This window comes from Chanodichthys erythropterus, chromosome 4 (assembly GCF_024489055.1).
Source record: "Chanodichthys erythropterus isolate Z2021 chromosome 4, ASM2448905v1, whole genome shotgun sequence".
NCBI classification, from domain to species: Eukaryota; Metazoa; Chordata; class Actinopteri; order Cypriniformes; family Xenocyprididae; genus Chanodichthys; species Chanodichthys erythropterus.
Window position 1 is genome coordinate 19,029,164 of NC_090224.1, and position 15,570 is coordinate 19,044,733.

The 15,570-nt window shown below is 37.8% G+C and overlaps 1 protein-coding gene across 6 annotated transcripts in view; it reads left to right on the forward strand.

Annotated features, from left to right (window-relative positions):
- The window catches only part of gnpat2 (glyceronephosphate O-acyltransferase 2), a 29,387-nt gene that overhangs the window by 1,937 nt on the left and 11,880 nt on the right, over window positions 1-15,570 (forward strand). For 2 of the 6 annotated variants that reach the window (XM_067384399.1, XM_067384397.1), the window contains exons 2-17: window positions 5-196; window positions 281-457; window positions 551-680; window positions 984-1,111; window positions 1,676-1,751; window positions 1,835-1,986; window positions 2,083-2,213; window positions 3,201-3,424; window positions 4,470-4,718; window positions 7,335-7,414; window positions 7,484-7,624; window positions 7,725-7,824; window positions 7,924-8,017; window positions 8,132-8,193; window positions 8,310-9,569; window positions 13,074-13,183. In XM_067384399.1, the coding sequence (XP_067240500.1) occupies window positions 5-196; window positions 281-457; window positions 551-680; window positions 984-1,111; window positions 1,676-1,751; window positions 1,835-1,986; window positions 2,083-2,213; window positions 3,201-3,424; window positions 4,470-4,718; window positions 7,335-7,414; window positions 7,484-7,624; window positions 7,725-7,824; window positions 7,924-8,017; window positions 8,132-8,193; window positions 8,310-8,353 (1,980 nt within the window). In that variant the 3' untranslated portion in view covers window positions 8,354-9,569; window positions 13,074-13,183. Of the gene's footprint in view, window positions 1-4; window positions 197-280; window positions 458-550; window positions 681-983; window positions 1,112-1,675; window positions 1,752-1,834; window positions 1,987-2,082; window positions 2,214-3,200; window positions 3,425-4,469; window positions 4,719-7,334; window positions 7,415-7,483; window positions 7,625-7,715; window positions 7,825-7,923; window positions 8,018-8,131; window positions 8,194-8,309; window positions 9,570-13,073; window positions 13,184-15,570 lie in introns of those variants that run through there. The other 4 variants (XM_067384398.1, XM_067384400.1, XM_067384396.1 and 1 more) reach the window with 4 other exon arrangements.

The following is a 15,570-nucleotide window of genomic DNA, read 5'->3' on the forward strand; positions in this document are numbered from 1 at the left end:
TTAGAGTGCTGAAGCACTGGGTGCAGAACCTGATGGCTTCTTTGACATTTTGGAGGAGAGGAGGCGGAGCAGTGACTTAAGCCATGCCTTTCGGACCTTTAAACCTCAGCCATACCGTGGAGCCACACCAATTTCAGCTGCTGCTCTAAACAAGATGGTGCTTGAATCACAGTACCTGAGCTACATCATACAGGAGGTGAGAGAGAAAGCGAGATACATTAGTTATTAAAGGAAGATGTCACAGCAGTTTTTATTCACTGTTTCTTGCTCACGCTCACAGATCGTGGTTGAGTGCGATGAACCGCGTGAGGCAGTTCTAGAGGAAGCGTCTGCGTTACTGGACGAGATGAGTCAAAACCTTCAACTGGGGTTCATTCGTCTGCTGGGCTTCGCAATGAGCAAAATTTTTAAAAGCGTGTTCAGCTCTATAAATGTCAACGAGGATGGACTCACACGGGTTAGTGTTTTCTTATCCTTTTAAAAATTATGTCTTGTTAAATTATGTATATGAATACTGCACCAAAAAATTGCTAATTCTGTTATCATTTAGCTCCAGCAAGCCATTCAGGAGCATCCCGTCATCCTGATGCCCAATCACAGGAGCTACATGGACTTCCTTGTTCTGTCTTACATCATGTTCACTTATGACCTCTCTCTCCCCGTCATTGCAGCTGGAATTCGCAAGTATCTACAGGTTTTTGTTGTAATTGTAGGTGGCAAAACCCCACAGTCACATCATGTACTTTTAAATTTTAAAGGTGCACCAAGTAATGCCCAACACTTTAGACAAATGTTTGAAATGACTAACACTTAAAGCTGAAAGCTGAGCATCGCCTCATGATGGCCACTAAATGCTGTCATGTCAAAACATAAACACAAATCTGCTTAGTGCATCATTAAAGATGGATTTAAGAACTTGTATTCAGTAAAATATTTCTCTAATCACCTCTTTCCAAATCTGTCCACCTTTTTTTCTCTAACAGCTCTGATGGGGATGAAGCTGATTGGTGAGATCTTACGACGGTCAGGCGCGTTCTTTATCCGTCGTGCCATTGGCTCAGATAAGCTTTACTGGGCGGTGCTGTCTGAGTACGTCAGAACGATTGTGCGGGTGAGAACTTAGTGCATGCTTTATTATTTCTTTTTCTAGAAATGATTGTACACAACCATTCAAAAGTTTAGGGTCGGTAAGTTTTTAATGATTTTGAAAAGAAGTCTCTTTGCGAGACTTGCGACTTTTTATCTCACAATTCTGGCTTTTTTTTATTGTGAGATATAAACTTGCAATTGCGAGTTATAAAGTCAGAATTGTGTGATATAAAGTCAGAATTGTGAGTTATAAAGTCAGAATTGCGTGATATAAACTCACAATTGTGTGTTTTAATGTCTAATTGTGAGGGAAGATATTGTGGGTTTATATTTATAATTATATAATTATAATTCTGATTTTATAACATGCAATTCTGACTATAACTCAAAATTGCAAGTTTAAATCTCGTAATTCTGAGAAACAAGTCAAAATTGTGAGATAAAAAGTTGCATTAAAAAAAAAAAATACCTTTTTTATTTTGTTATTTAGGGGCTTAAACAAGCTTCCGTATGTTCTACAGAAATACTTATATAGCCCCTAAAAATATAGTTAGCAGTGATACTCACAGTAGCTGTTTTTCTGCAGACAGGTTATGCTCCATTAGAGTTTTACGTCGAAGGATTACGGAGTCGAACGCTGAAATCTCTAACACCAAAACTAGGTAAGATTACATTTAAGATAGTAAGTTGGAAATGTGGGGTTCTGCATGTTCTTGGTCCTCAAGTTCTGTTTGGATCTTTACAGGAATGATGCACATGGTGTTGGAGCCCTTTTTTAAAGGAGAGGTGTTTGACATCAGTCTGGTCCCCATCAGCATCAGTTATGAGCGTGTGTTGGAGGAGTCGCTTCTTGCTCGTGAGCTGCTGGGCGTCCCTAAACCTAGAGAAACCACAGGGGTACAGCTGTTCAAGCCACAAAGAGAGCCAAATTTTCATGCATTTCAAAATATGAAGGTATGAACGTGGTGCTAAGCTCTTGCTGTGGATCTGCAGGGTTTGCTGAAGGCCAGGACAGTGCTGAAGGAGAATTATGGCTGCATGCATGTGTGCTTTGGAAACCTTGTGTCTGTGAGAGACCTGGTCAAGGGAAAGATAAACCACAGTCAGTATAATTTGGTACCCAGGTAATATACACACACTTGACTATTTAAAATAATAATAATATCTGAAATAGTCTGCATTATGCCGTGATAAATTATTTAAAAGGGGTCATGACATGAGACAACACTGCAAAAAATGCTGTTCTTACTTAGAGTTTTTGTCTTGTTTCTAGTCAAAATATCTTAAAGTTCTTATATCAAGAAGCATTTTCTTGACAAGTAAAAATTATTTTCTTGTTTTCAGGAAAAATAAGTCAAAATTAAGCGTGTTTATTCTTAAAACAAGCAAAATAATCTGCCAATGGGGTAAGCAAAATAATCTTATTTCAAACCAAAAATAAGTTATATAATCTTGTTTTCAGTTTGGATTAAGATTATTTTGCTTGTTTTAAGGATAAACACGCTTAATTTTGACTTATTTTTCCTGAAAACAAGAAAATAATTTTTAGTTGTCAAGAAAATGCTTCTTGATATAAGAACTTTAAGATATTTTGACTAGAAACAAGACAAAAACTCTAAGAACAGCATTTTTTGCAGTGAACAAATTTGCCTTGAGCTTTTGACAGATGTCTTTGTACCATTAAAACTTCCTGCAATTTTTATAGCTTAAAATGTCCTCCTCATTATAAACAGAGCATTTATTTAATCTAGCTCCAAAAATTGCTTGTTTGGATATTGTGGGATCTGTGATGTCACACAGGCAAATACATTTGCACATGACTGCCTCTTGAGCAAGACTGATTAATTGATACGATTTTAACAATCATGGTTGATATTCAATCCCCACAGTGTAAATGCAAGGTGAAGTTGACTGCATTGCATTGTGGGATATACAGTATTTCACTTAGTATGTGCCATTGTACTATACAGAACATATTTGTTTCTTGGGAGTTGCAAACTGACATGTATACAAACTCCATACTGCAGAAGTAGTAGTATGTTATTGCACAAATAGTTGCTCAGTTTACCTCCACAAAAGCTCACACTTTATTTCTTCTGTCTCATTAATAGAGATCTGCCCATGAAGCCCAATAAGGAGACACAGGAGTTTGTATCTGGTCTAGCCCACATGATCATCCGTTTGCAGGAAAGAAATTCGGTACTGTGCGCCTGGAACCTGATGGCTGTGATTCTCCTCCAGAACCTCCAGGGCATTGATTTGGACCTGCTGACCCACAAAACCCTCTGGCTGAGGAGAATCGCCCTGCAGTTTGGAGCCCACCTCAGATGGCCTAGTAAGGACACATGTAGAGATGACATTCAATAAATAAACCCTGAATAGAACATACAATCAGCTCCTTTAAAGATAAAGATAGTTTGTTCAGTGCAAGACACACTCTAGACAGCTTCTGTGAGATGCAGTCAGTTAGCATAGAAAGTAGTTTTGGCTCATTTTTCAGTTTAAAAAAAAAAAAAATTGTTTGCACTGATGCCTGGAAGTCTGGCAAAAGTAAACATTACACAAACATGTGAGACTAGTGTGATGCAAAATTATGTCTCATATTTCGTCTCCTGTTCTGATCATGTTAATGCAGTAATTTCTGCAAATACCAGAAAAGGTTGAAAAAAAGCACAATTTAGAAAGCTTTACAGCTCAAATAACACATATTTGTTCGGAGGGATTGCTTTTACAACAATATAATGCCCCATATACTTTAATGGTACAGTACGTATATTACTGTAAACACAATTTTGGCTTGTTTTTACAAACTGAGGGACAAGTCAAAATATTTTATGCCATAAAATCAACAGCAGATGCTGTCCACAGAGAAAACAGTATAGTTTGAGCTCTGTACTTCTGTATGGTTCGAATATTCATGAGCTCTTTCCAAGGGTCTCTAGTTTAGCCTTCCAAGAATTGTGAACCACTTGTAAAGGTTCTTTAATTCTGGGACTAAAGCCAAACATGTGAATGGGATCAACAGCATCTGAAAACAACAAAAACCCCATTCAGAGCTGTTCCTATGGCAATCACACAGACTGACCATTCAATATGGGGCAAACGGGATAGAAGTTCTTAAATTTGTGTGCGTTAAGTCTTGTGGAAAGAAAAGATGCTTGTTTAAGCCTCCGTTAATTACAATAATAACTTCTTCATAGTAAAAATAATGATTTTATTTTCATATCACCATTTTTAATGCACAGCCTGAAGAGTTGACCACCCCCAACACCCTAGCAACTGTGTAGCAACCACTCGGAATACCCTAGCAACTGCATAACAACACTCTAGCAACCACCTATAACATTCCAACCATTCTTCCCCCTCTTTTTGTTTGGAAGAGCATGTTTTGGATTCTGAAGTGATGTCATCGATCTTGACCCTGCATCACTCAGTAGTGCGCTGTGAGAGGGGGCGTGTCTATTTAGTGGAGGAGGAGGGTCCAGGACCTGTCACTCAAGAGGAGGGCATGTTCCAACGTGCTGCTGCTGTGCTCATGTGCGCCTCCTACAGGAATCAAGCAGTACATGTATTCACACGGCCAGCTATGGTGGCAGTTGCAATGACAATAGCTGTAAGCAGTAGGACAGGTGAGTAGTATGAGAGTATCACAAGAAGTTCTCATAGGTTTAATCACCCTCATGTTATTTACTGCAAAATTGTTTATCTTCTGTCAAACAGTAATATTTTGAGGAATTTCCAAGGTTGCAATGAAAGTCTGTTGATTTCAAGCTCCAAAATGTATGAAAAAGCACCATAAATGTATTTCATATGACTATTCTGGGGAAGATTTTCAGTGAATAAATGACTTAAATATTGGTCTGTTAAGCCGAGTTCAGACTGCACGATTTTAGCCCCGATTTTGGCTCGCCGACAGGTTTTGAGAAATCGCCGACAAATGCCCGAAATCACAGGCAAATCGGTGCTCGTTCACGCGAGTGACAATCACGCAGTGTGAATGAGCAAAGACGCGATATGAGAGAATCGCCGACGAGTCGCCGACACCCGTGAGATATTTGGCATGCTAAATATCTGGACCTGTCGGCGATTCAAAATCATGCAGTGTGAAAAGTGTTCTGACTGAAAACTACATCGGCAATGACCGACAGCCAATGAGAGAGCAAATACAGAACAGCGGGGAGTTCAGGGAGGAGTTATAGACCACAATATCAGCAAGCATGTCTTCATTTCAGATAAACATTACAACTCCATCAAACAAAAACAAAGCACAAACATTTGCTTGACCATCCGCAACAGCAGCACATTGAAAAGTTATTTATTTAGTTCCAACTGTCTTTGTAGAACACACAATCCACAGTCTCCCCAAACATTTCCTTCTCCATATTCTTCTTTTATTTATGTTGTTTTCGCTGCAAATCAGCGCACAGGCAATTCATATTTCAAGCTTCTTGCGGACTACTATTTTTAATAATAATCCCGCCGTGTGTCTCAATCAGCTCCCTAGTTCAGTTGTCAGGGCACTGATGAGGGTATCAGCCACATTCACTTTCATATACTGATTCACTACCTAGGGAGCTAGGGAGCTGATTGAAACGCAGGGCCAGTCTCGCACGAGAACTCCGGTCTTGAACGCGTGATATCGCGTTGTTTCCTTGTCACGTCTCGCGTGTGTTTGGTTGTGAAACGTAGTTTGCGTGCCAGACAGAGTTGTCGGCGATTCTTCCTATTTTAAAGTCACACAGTGTGAAACCTTCTGTCGCCGATCCACCGTGCAGTTTGAACACAGCAGCGACTGAATGCTGGCCAAGATAGTCATGCAGTGTGAAAAGAACAGTGACCCGACTGCTTTGAAAATCATGCAGTCTGAACTCGGCTTTACACAAAGCTATTGTGTGACTCAAAAACATAACTTTTATGCCCATTTTCTGGATCTCCCATTCACTTTAACTATGAAAAAAGTTGCATGTACAGGTGCTGGTCATATAATTAGAATATCATCAAAAAGTTGATTTATTTCACTAATTCCATTCAAAAAGTGAAACTTGTATATTATATTCATTCATTACACACAGACTGATATATTTCAAATGTTTATTTCTTTTAATTTTGATGATTATAACTGACAACTAAGGAAAATCCCAAATTCAGTATCTCAGAAAATTAGAATATTGTGAAAAGGTTCAATATTGAAGACACCTGGTGCCAAACTCTAATCGGCTAATTAACTCAAAACACTTGCAAAGGCCTTTAAATGGTCTCTCAGTCTAGTTCTGTAGGCTACACAATCATGGGGAAGACTGCTGACTTGACAGTTGTCCAAAAGATGACCATTGACACCTTGCACAAGGAGGGCAAGACACAAAACGTCATTGCAAAAGAGGCTGGCTGTTCACAGAGCTCTGTGTCCAAGCACATTAATAGAGAGGCGAAGGGAAGGAAAAGATGTGGTAGAAAAAAAAGTGTACAAGCAATAGGGATAACCGCACCCTGAAGAGGATTGTGAAACAAAACCCATTCAAAAATGTGGGGGAGATTCACAAAGAGTGGACTGCAGCTGGAGTCAGTGCTTCAAGAACCACTACGCACAAACGAATGCAAAACATGGGTTTCAGCTATCTTAACCCCATAGAATATCTATGGGGTATTGTGAAGAGGAAGATGCGATATGCCAGACCCAACAATGCAGAAGAGCTGAAGGCCACTATCAGAGCAACCTGGGCTCTCATAACACCTGAGCAGTGCCACAGACTGATCGACTCCATGCCACGCCGCATTGCTGCAGTAATTCAGGCAAAAGGAGCCCCAACTAAGTATTGAGTGCTCTACATGCTCATACTTTTCATGTTCATACTTTTCAGTTGGCCAAGATTTCTAAAAATCCTTTCTTTGTATTGGTCTTAAGTAATATTCTGATTTTCTGAGATACTGAATTTGGGATTTTCCTTAGTTGTCAGTTATAATCATCAAAATTAAAAGAAATAAACATTTGAAATATATCAGTCTGTGTGTAATGAATGAATATAATATACAAGTTTCACTTTTTGAATAGAATTAGTGAAATAAATCAACTTTTTGATGATATTCTAATTATATGACCAGCACCTGTATATTCTACTAATGTTTTGTGTTCCACATAAGAAAGAAGTCAAACAGGTTTGGAATGACATGAGGGTGAATAAATGATGACAGAACTATATTATTTTTAGCTAAACTGATCCTTAGAAACAAGGTTGTTTCCTTTCCAGACGACGTGTTTCATCATTTTAAATTCCTTCTGGAGCTCTTTTCCAACGAGTTTGTCTTCATTCCTGGTCAAGCTGTTCAGGTGAGTCTGATTGTCTAAATGAAGCTGTTAATCACAGGACATCCATCTAAACATCTGCCTCTCTCTCAGGACTATGAGGAAGGCTGCTCTTTGCTACAGCAGTCTGGTGTAATCGGCCGCTCTGATGAAGAGGTCTATGTGAGAGACGATGGCCAAGACACCGTCGTCTTCCTCAGAGCGATTCTGCAGCCTTTTATTGAGAGTTACCAGGTGATTGTAGTCATCTACACAATTGTCCAGGCAGTTCACCATGTCAAAATGGTGAGTAACAGAATGTTAAACACGTCAGCACTGATATCAGTGTGTTTAGGTGGTGTTTAGGTACCTGTGTGAAGAGAGCTCGCAGACATTCAGAGAGAAGATGTTTTCAACCAGCATCCGCAGTTTCATTATGAAGCTCCTTATTTCAGGTGTGGGTCATTTCCCTATTTTGACTTTTGCCAATATTTGTGAAATAACCTTGATGATAATGTAACAGATTCTCATGTAAAGTTATGTCTCTGTCTCAGGTGAAGTTCAGTCGTATGAGTGTTTGTCATCTGACCTACAAAAGAACGTTCTCTCAGCTTTGCTCAGGATGGCTGCTGTGACCAAAATTAAAGTGTAAACTGATACAACACACATACAAGTCCTCTGAGAAATGAACTTTGAAATTGAAACGCATTTACGAGCACAGAAATGAAGTTAATAACAATGTCATCTCTCTCTGTATCTCAGCGACGACCAGAATGAGTTCGGAGTGAATAAATCTGCGGTGAAGAGAATATGGGACACGCTGAGTAAGATTATTGATTGATTTTTGTTTTATCTTTTGCAGTAGTTCTGTTGCAAACTAAAGGGCATTTCTGCTCTGTCAAGTAGTGTAATGTGTTGTACTTTGTCTTCTTCATGACAGATGACGGTTGGAGCCCTCGAATCAGTGTAGACTCCAGACTGTGATGAGGAGAATCAGACAACAGCGACTCAAGATTCTTGTACTGTAGAAGTGCTAATAAGTATTAGTACTATGTGTTTTAGTGTCAAACACAGAGTAAACCTGCAGTAGCGGCTCTTGATGTAGAACATCAGTTATTTTGGACTGTTGTTGGATTTAATTTTAGATAGGTCATGTGAAAATCATAACCGGTAATTATGGTATTCAACAGCAAAATATACATTTGAAGATAAACTAATCTTTTAAGTGTTCATTTTATATGCATGTTTAACATGCAATTTAACATGTTTTTTTTGTTTTTGTAATTTTGATAATCAAATAATTACATTAATTGCATATATTTTTTAAATATATATTTTTGTATGATATCATTGTAATAAAATCTTGATTACTGCCGCACTTCCTTCGTTTAATAAAGCAGGAAAAATGAATAGAATAGTAATATAATAATAATAATAGAAGGCTAAACTAATAAGCATGAAATAAAGTCCATTTTCAAAGAAAAGCCAGCAAGGCTTAAGATAGTCCCAGACTAAAATGCATGTTTTAACTGAAAGCAACTTGCACTGACACATCTAAAATTATGTCAGTGCCTTTGTTTTGTCTCAAGATGCACACAAATAAGGCCTTTTCCATTCCTGACTTAATCTATAGCCTGTGAAACTGGGCCTTAAACACAGATATGTTAAGATATGTAGTTAGAAACAGGTCAACTGTTTACATCACATTTAAAAAAAATAGTACACCAAACAAAAACATTTACCTCACCACAAATTGTAATGCCCCAATGTGGTAATCATAATTTTTTTATAAGCTACTTTATAATAGGCTTGTGTCCGCTTCAGTAAAAAGCTTATATTTTAAATCTGTGTTACAGAGAAGGAAAAAAGTCATGAGGTTGAGTAAATTATGACTTTCAAGGAATTGTCAACATTTGTCAAGCGAGCACCCGTTTCTCTTTTTTCCTTTTAATTGATCATTAGGGTATAGGTATTCCTCCACCTGTCTTCTTTGTGTCTGTAATAGCTCTCTCTGTTGCTTCTGTTCTTTCACCCATTCATCCACGTCTTCTTTAAAAAGCAGCATCTGTTGCACCCAGCGCGCCGCAGAGACACCGAGAAACAGCGCCCCCTGCAGGACGTGTCCGACAGCGACACACAGCGTCGACGCGACCGCCAGCAGCTGTGAGAGAAACTCCCAGAGCAAACACACTCCTTCCAGGTAACGAACAACCGCCTTTCTAAAGTACGACAAAAAGTCCCAGAAGCGCTCTTCATCAGTGCTATAACTCGATAACTTTTGATCAAAATCATTAACAAAATGGTCGATTAAAATTTTCCAAGCAGCCCTGGCGATGTGTTGAACGGCATGACGCAGCAATACCAGCGCCAGGTACAGCTGACACACCGCTGTGGCCACCGTGTGAAGAACCAGACGACACTCGTTAATTACCTTTGCTGTGAATGACAAAAATCACACTGTTACAAAAATATGAAAATGTTTAATAGGCCTAAGTAGATATATTACTTCGAAATTATGAAAATGCATTATCAAAAGCTGTAGCCTATTTTAGTATTTTTTTAATAATATGCATGAGCTAACATGAACTAAGAATGAACTATTTTATTATTAAATAACGTTAACAAATATTAACTAATGAACACTGTAACAAATGTATTTCTCATTGCTAGTTCATGCATTAACTATAATAGGGCCTGATTGTAAAGTGTTACCGCATAGTGTGATAGTGTGTCAGAATATTTCAAAACCGAGTCTAAAAGTGTTTACCATCAACGAAAAAAATTATCCAAATAACCAACAGGATCCACATTTTGATGATGATCCTCGGATAGACTCGTGACTCTGGAGAGAGCGTCTGTTTGTGAGAAACGAAACTCAAGACCAGGGGCGGATCTAGAAAATTATTTATAGGGTGGCAAAGGGGTGGCATGAGGTCTATGAGGGGTGGCAACACCAAAGCAAGCACACGTGCTTAGTTTTTGGAGATTTATGGCCTGACATACACGATTGTGTTCACAAACAATGCATTACCACAAAGTAGTCATCTATATACTGTTTAAAATAAAAAAAAAAAAATAATAATAATAATAATATTTCAATATCCATCAAGGCACCAAGTAAAGACACTATATGAAAAACATCAACAGATTCTAAATGAGTCTGAGCTTGTATCAATGAAGGAGATGAGCAGTTTTATTAAGATTACACAGGCTACTTCAATGGTTTAAATCACATTTTAGTGCAAGTTAAAGAGCAACAAAACAATTTTTGAGCTTCTGTTATTAACAGAGGTGGGAACGTCTGTGTGTGTTCACCCAGAACACCCTATCAACTACAAAGGCTACTCTAGCAACACCCCAGCATCTGCACAGCAAGAGCCTAGCAACCACCCAGAATCTCCTAGCAACCACTTAGAAACACTTTAGCAATCACCCAGAACATCTATATTCCGGCCTAACTGAACAAAGTGTTTACGTTTTTTAAACAAGACATTAAGTTGGGTTTATGACAAGCCAACATAAATTTGTCTTTCAAATTTTTTCAGTCTTATTGTTTTTCTTAATTGCTAATGCTCAATTCATGAAACAATTCAACATTTTCTCACAACTATAAACACAATCTCAAAACTATACACCAACTTGTAAAAACTTCAAACTTCCAGGTCAAAATAAAATGTTCTAGTCAAAAACATATTCTTATCTGACAAAATCAAACTTTGGCCTCAGATGACACACAAAACATAACAAATACACAGACTACTGCACTGCCCAGTGAACAAGAGTGAGATCATATAACACTGTAACAAAAATACCTCTTACTGGGATTCAGGAATTATTTTGCAGCTCAATGTCTACTACACAAAAATACATTTACAGATGCAGATACAGTAAAATACAGCAATGAACTTTCGAAATGAAAGCAATGAATTTATTTTCATTTTACCATTATAAATTGATCTTGCAGTAGATGAAAAGCATGAGAAAAATAAGAGCTAACTAAGTATGCCACACAATACAGTATACTTACATTACAGTACATTCAGCATCCTCTGCAAATTTGGCTAAATCGGGAAATCGTAAGTGAACTTGGCTGCGCTGTTTTTGACTCTCAAAGAACCGGTTCATAAGAGTCGTTTGTTAATGAAGCTGACTACGCTGGGCGTTTATTGAAAGACGTGTCTTCTTGCCATTATTTTGCGTTACGCTGATTTTTTTAGGTCATCACATTGAAGCGCCGCTGCTGAAAAGCAGTACTTGAAACACTGCTTACATTTATATTTTATTCTGTGATAATTTTGGGGTGGCAGATGGGGTGGCAAAGCTTTTTCTTAGGGGGGCAGTTGCCACCCCGGTAGATCCGCACCTGCTCAAGACAGCAGGTCTCTCAGGCAGGTACACGTCACAATGATTTTAACACACTGACATCTATTGTCACCATATGGTGTCAGCACTCATGGGGCCCGAAACAATATTCCCTGTTGTTATGGGCCCATTTCAAAGACTGTGATATGCATTTCCAAAATGATTAAACAAATAATGTAAATCTAGCTAAGTTTTTATATTTTCACTTTTAAATTAGGCTCCTTGAACATCCTGATCAATGTGTGTTGGAAATCTATACACTCAAGTTTGCATTGTCACAAAAATATTTGATTGAGCAACGTTTCGGTCAATACTCGATTTTAAGCAACTTAAAACAAAACTTAAATTCCAGTTGAATTAGACTACCAGTCAAAAGTTTGGAAACATTACTATTTTTAATGTTTTTGAAAGAAGTCTCTTCTGCTCACCAAGGCTGCATTTATTTGATCAAAAATACAGAAAAAAAACAGTAATATTGTGAAATATTATTACAATTTAAAATAATGGTTTTCTATTTTAATATACTTTAAAATATATTTTTTTCTATGATGCAAAGCTGAATTTTCAGCATCATTACTCCAGTCTTCAGTGTCACATGATCCTTCAGAAATCATTCTATCATGCTGATTTGATACTCAGTTATTATCAAATTTGGAAACAGTTGTGTTGCTTAATATTTTTTGGAAACTGTGATGCTTTTTTTCAGGATTCATTGATGAATAGATAGTCCAAAAGAACAGCATTTATTCAAAATAGAAATATTTTCTAACAATATAAATCTTTACTATCACTTTTTATCACATCAATGCTAAAAAAAAGTATTAATTTCTTCCAAAAAGAAAGAGAAAGAAAAAAAATACAGACCCCAAACTTTTGAACAGTAGTGTATATTGTTACAAAAGATTTAATTTAAATAAATGCTGCTCTTTTTTTAACTTTTTATTCATCAAAGAATCCTGAAAAATGTATCACGTTATAAAAAAAATATTAAGCAGCACAACATTTGTAATAAATCAGCATATTAGAATGATTTCTGAAGGATCATGTGATGCACCAGGATCACTGTGGGATGACGACAAGCCGGTGGAGGGAGTGTGACGCTCTGGGCAATGCTCTGCTGGGAAACTCTGGGTCTGTCATTCATGTGGATGTAAATTTGACACGTGCCACATACCTAAACATTGTTGCAGACCAGGTTCATCCCTTCATGACAATGGTGTTCCTGGTGGAAGTGGACTCTTTCAGCAGGATAAACTCTGTCACACTGCACACATTGATCAGGAATGGTTTGAGGAACATGATGAAAAGTTCAAGTTGTTGCTCTGGCCTCCAAATTCCCCAGATCTCAATCCAGTTGAGCATCTGTAGGATGTGCTGGACCAACAAGTTCAATCCACTGTGGCTCCACCTGCTGCTAACGTCTTGACACCGGAGGACCAACAGCATAGGCAGGTGGTTATAATGTTTTGGCTCATTCACTTTCTTGAGTGATGTTAAAACTCAAGGGTGGAATTTTTAAACTGCATTTGATTTTCTAAATTGTCAACATCCTATTAGACCTGTTTTTTTATACCCTGGCTAAAATTCATAAACAACTTATTGATCCATCTGATCGTCCTTTAGTGGCTCAAAATGATTCTCTTTTATCAACTTTAGTGGCTTTTGCACCGGAGGAACCTTTTCATAGTTCCTAGAACTATTGGCTGAAGTATTGGCTACTATACAACTATTGGCTGGATTTTGGCATGTTCGCACCGCAGGAACTAGGAACAATTTTAGTTCTAGGTACTCCTTTTAGGGGAACTAAATAAGCTCCTACTTCAGAGTAGGGTCTAATCCAGCACTATAGGAACTATCAGTGACATAAGTGTATGCTGATTGGTTAAACGCATGTCAAACACCGGCACCCCTCAAATGTCAAAGTCAGACGGCATCATATGTTCTGAAATATAACTATTTTGGTTTTGATGAGGACTTCTACTTACAAATGAGTAGGACAGTAATGGGATTGATCTTTGCTCCAAATTATGCAATTTTTTGCCAATTTATGACAATTGTTTTTTTGGAACATTATGTTTTTGAAGGCGCAATGTGTAAAATTTGGGAGGATCTTTTGACAGAAATGCAACATAATATACATAACTGTTTTCAGTGGTACATAAAGACCTTTTATAATAAAAACATAATGAACCGTTATGTTTTTATTACCTTAGAATGAGCCATTTCTATCTCATATACCACGGGTCCCCCCTCCACGTCAAGTTGTCATTTTGCACCAGCATGTTTCTACAGCAGCCCTAAACGGACAAACACTCTACAGAGCATGTTTCATCACTATGTTGTTCTTCTTCAAAATTGTTCGTGTTTTTAGAGGCAGCTTGCATCGCCACTACGTTGAATATGCTCAAAGTAGTAGTAGTAGTAGTAGTCGTCTGGTTTATTAGAAGCAGGTACCGTTCTTTGTTAGAAGTAAGAATAAACCTCATTGCTTCACACAAGCTACTCTCTCGAAAAGGGAGGGGTGTGCGCCGTGCGCCGTTATTTGCAGTTCTCAACCTCACCACTAGATGCCACTAAAATTTACACACTGCACCTTTAACAAATGTGAACCCATTCTTTATAAAGATTTTGAGGCGGTAAAGAAATATTGATTACATTTTTTGTAAGAGAATATAATGAGCTCCATGATTTTGTTATATTTTTACATGGGCTCATTTTTTAATTGTGGGTTCTCAAACATGTGGTTTTCTCAGAAGAGATGGACCGTATTATGAACTCCAGTTTTCACCATTTTTGTTTCCCCAAAGAACCTTTCAGTGAACAGTTCTTCAAGTAACTTTTGAATAATCTAAAGAACTTTTTTGTACTAAAAAGTACCTTTTTTGAAATGGAAAGATTCCATGGATGTTCAAAGTTCTTCATGGAACCATCGATTCCAATAAAAAACTTTGAGTTTTAAGAGTGTAGGAGTATGTCATTCAAATACTGATTTTATTGAATAATCAGAATGAAACAAATTATTTGTACAACGGGGTTACCCAGGGGATTGCTGAACAGGTATATAGGGCAGTAAATAGTAATTTATTCAAAATAGATAGATTTATTTAAAATAGATTTAGATGGACTGGAATGGCAGCATTTCATTTCAACTAGTCAAAAACAGTTAGTGTGTTGTTTCAAGTTGGTCAGTGGGATGTGAAAGGTCTTCTCTCACACCATAAGAAAGACACGACGAGGGTGATTTTAGCACAAAAACAGTACATTTAATTCAAGTGTTCCCCAGCACAAGTGCACAGGAAAGGAGCCGCTGTGTTCGGCCATCTCTCCTTTCACTGCGTACAGAGAGAATTATGGAAGGATGAACTGCTACTATAACACTCCAAAGACCATCGAAACACAACAGAACTACAGCCACGCCGAGAGAGAGAGAGAGAGAGAGTGAGGCTAAATGTGTGTTACAGCGGGTGAAGAAAGGAAGTATAAGAGAGAGACCTGTGGACTGATCAGATGGACGAGGCTGTAGGGCAATAAATATTGAGGCAACAACAATCATATATAAAAAAACATTATAGTCTGACCTTAGCAAGAGTACATGGAGGGAGTTTGTAGAAAGGAATGTTGGGTAATGTAGTTTTGCCATCACTTCCAAGCAGTTAGGTAACAGTGTACAGTAATGCTGCCTTCAAGTCCTCCGGAGAAGCTCCTGTTTACGAGTTCGAAATTTGAAGTGACCGAAAATAAAATGTATTTTTATATTTCATTTCCTGACAAACACAAGAAACTTTTTAGCAGAAAGAGAAGAGAAAAAGATGTGCATTAAAGGGTCAGTTCACCCAAAA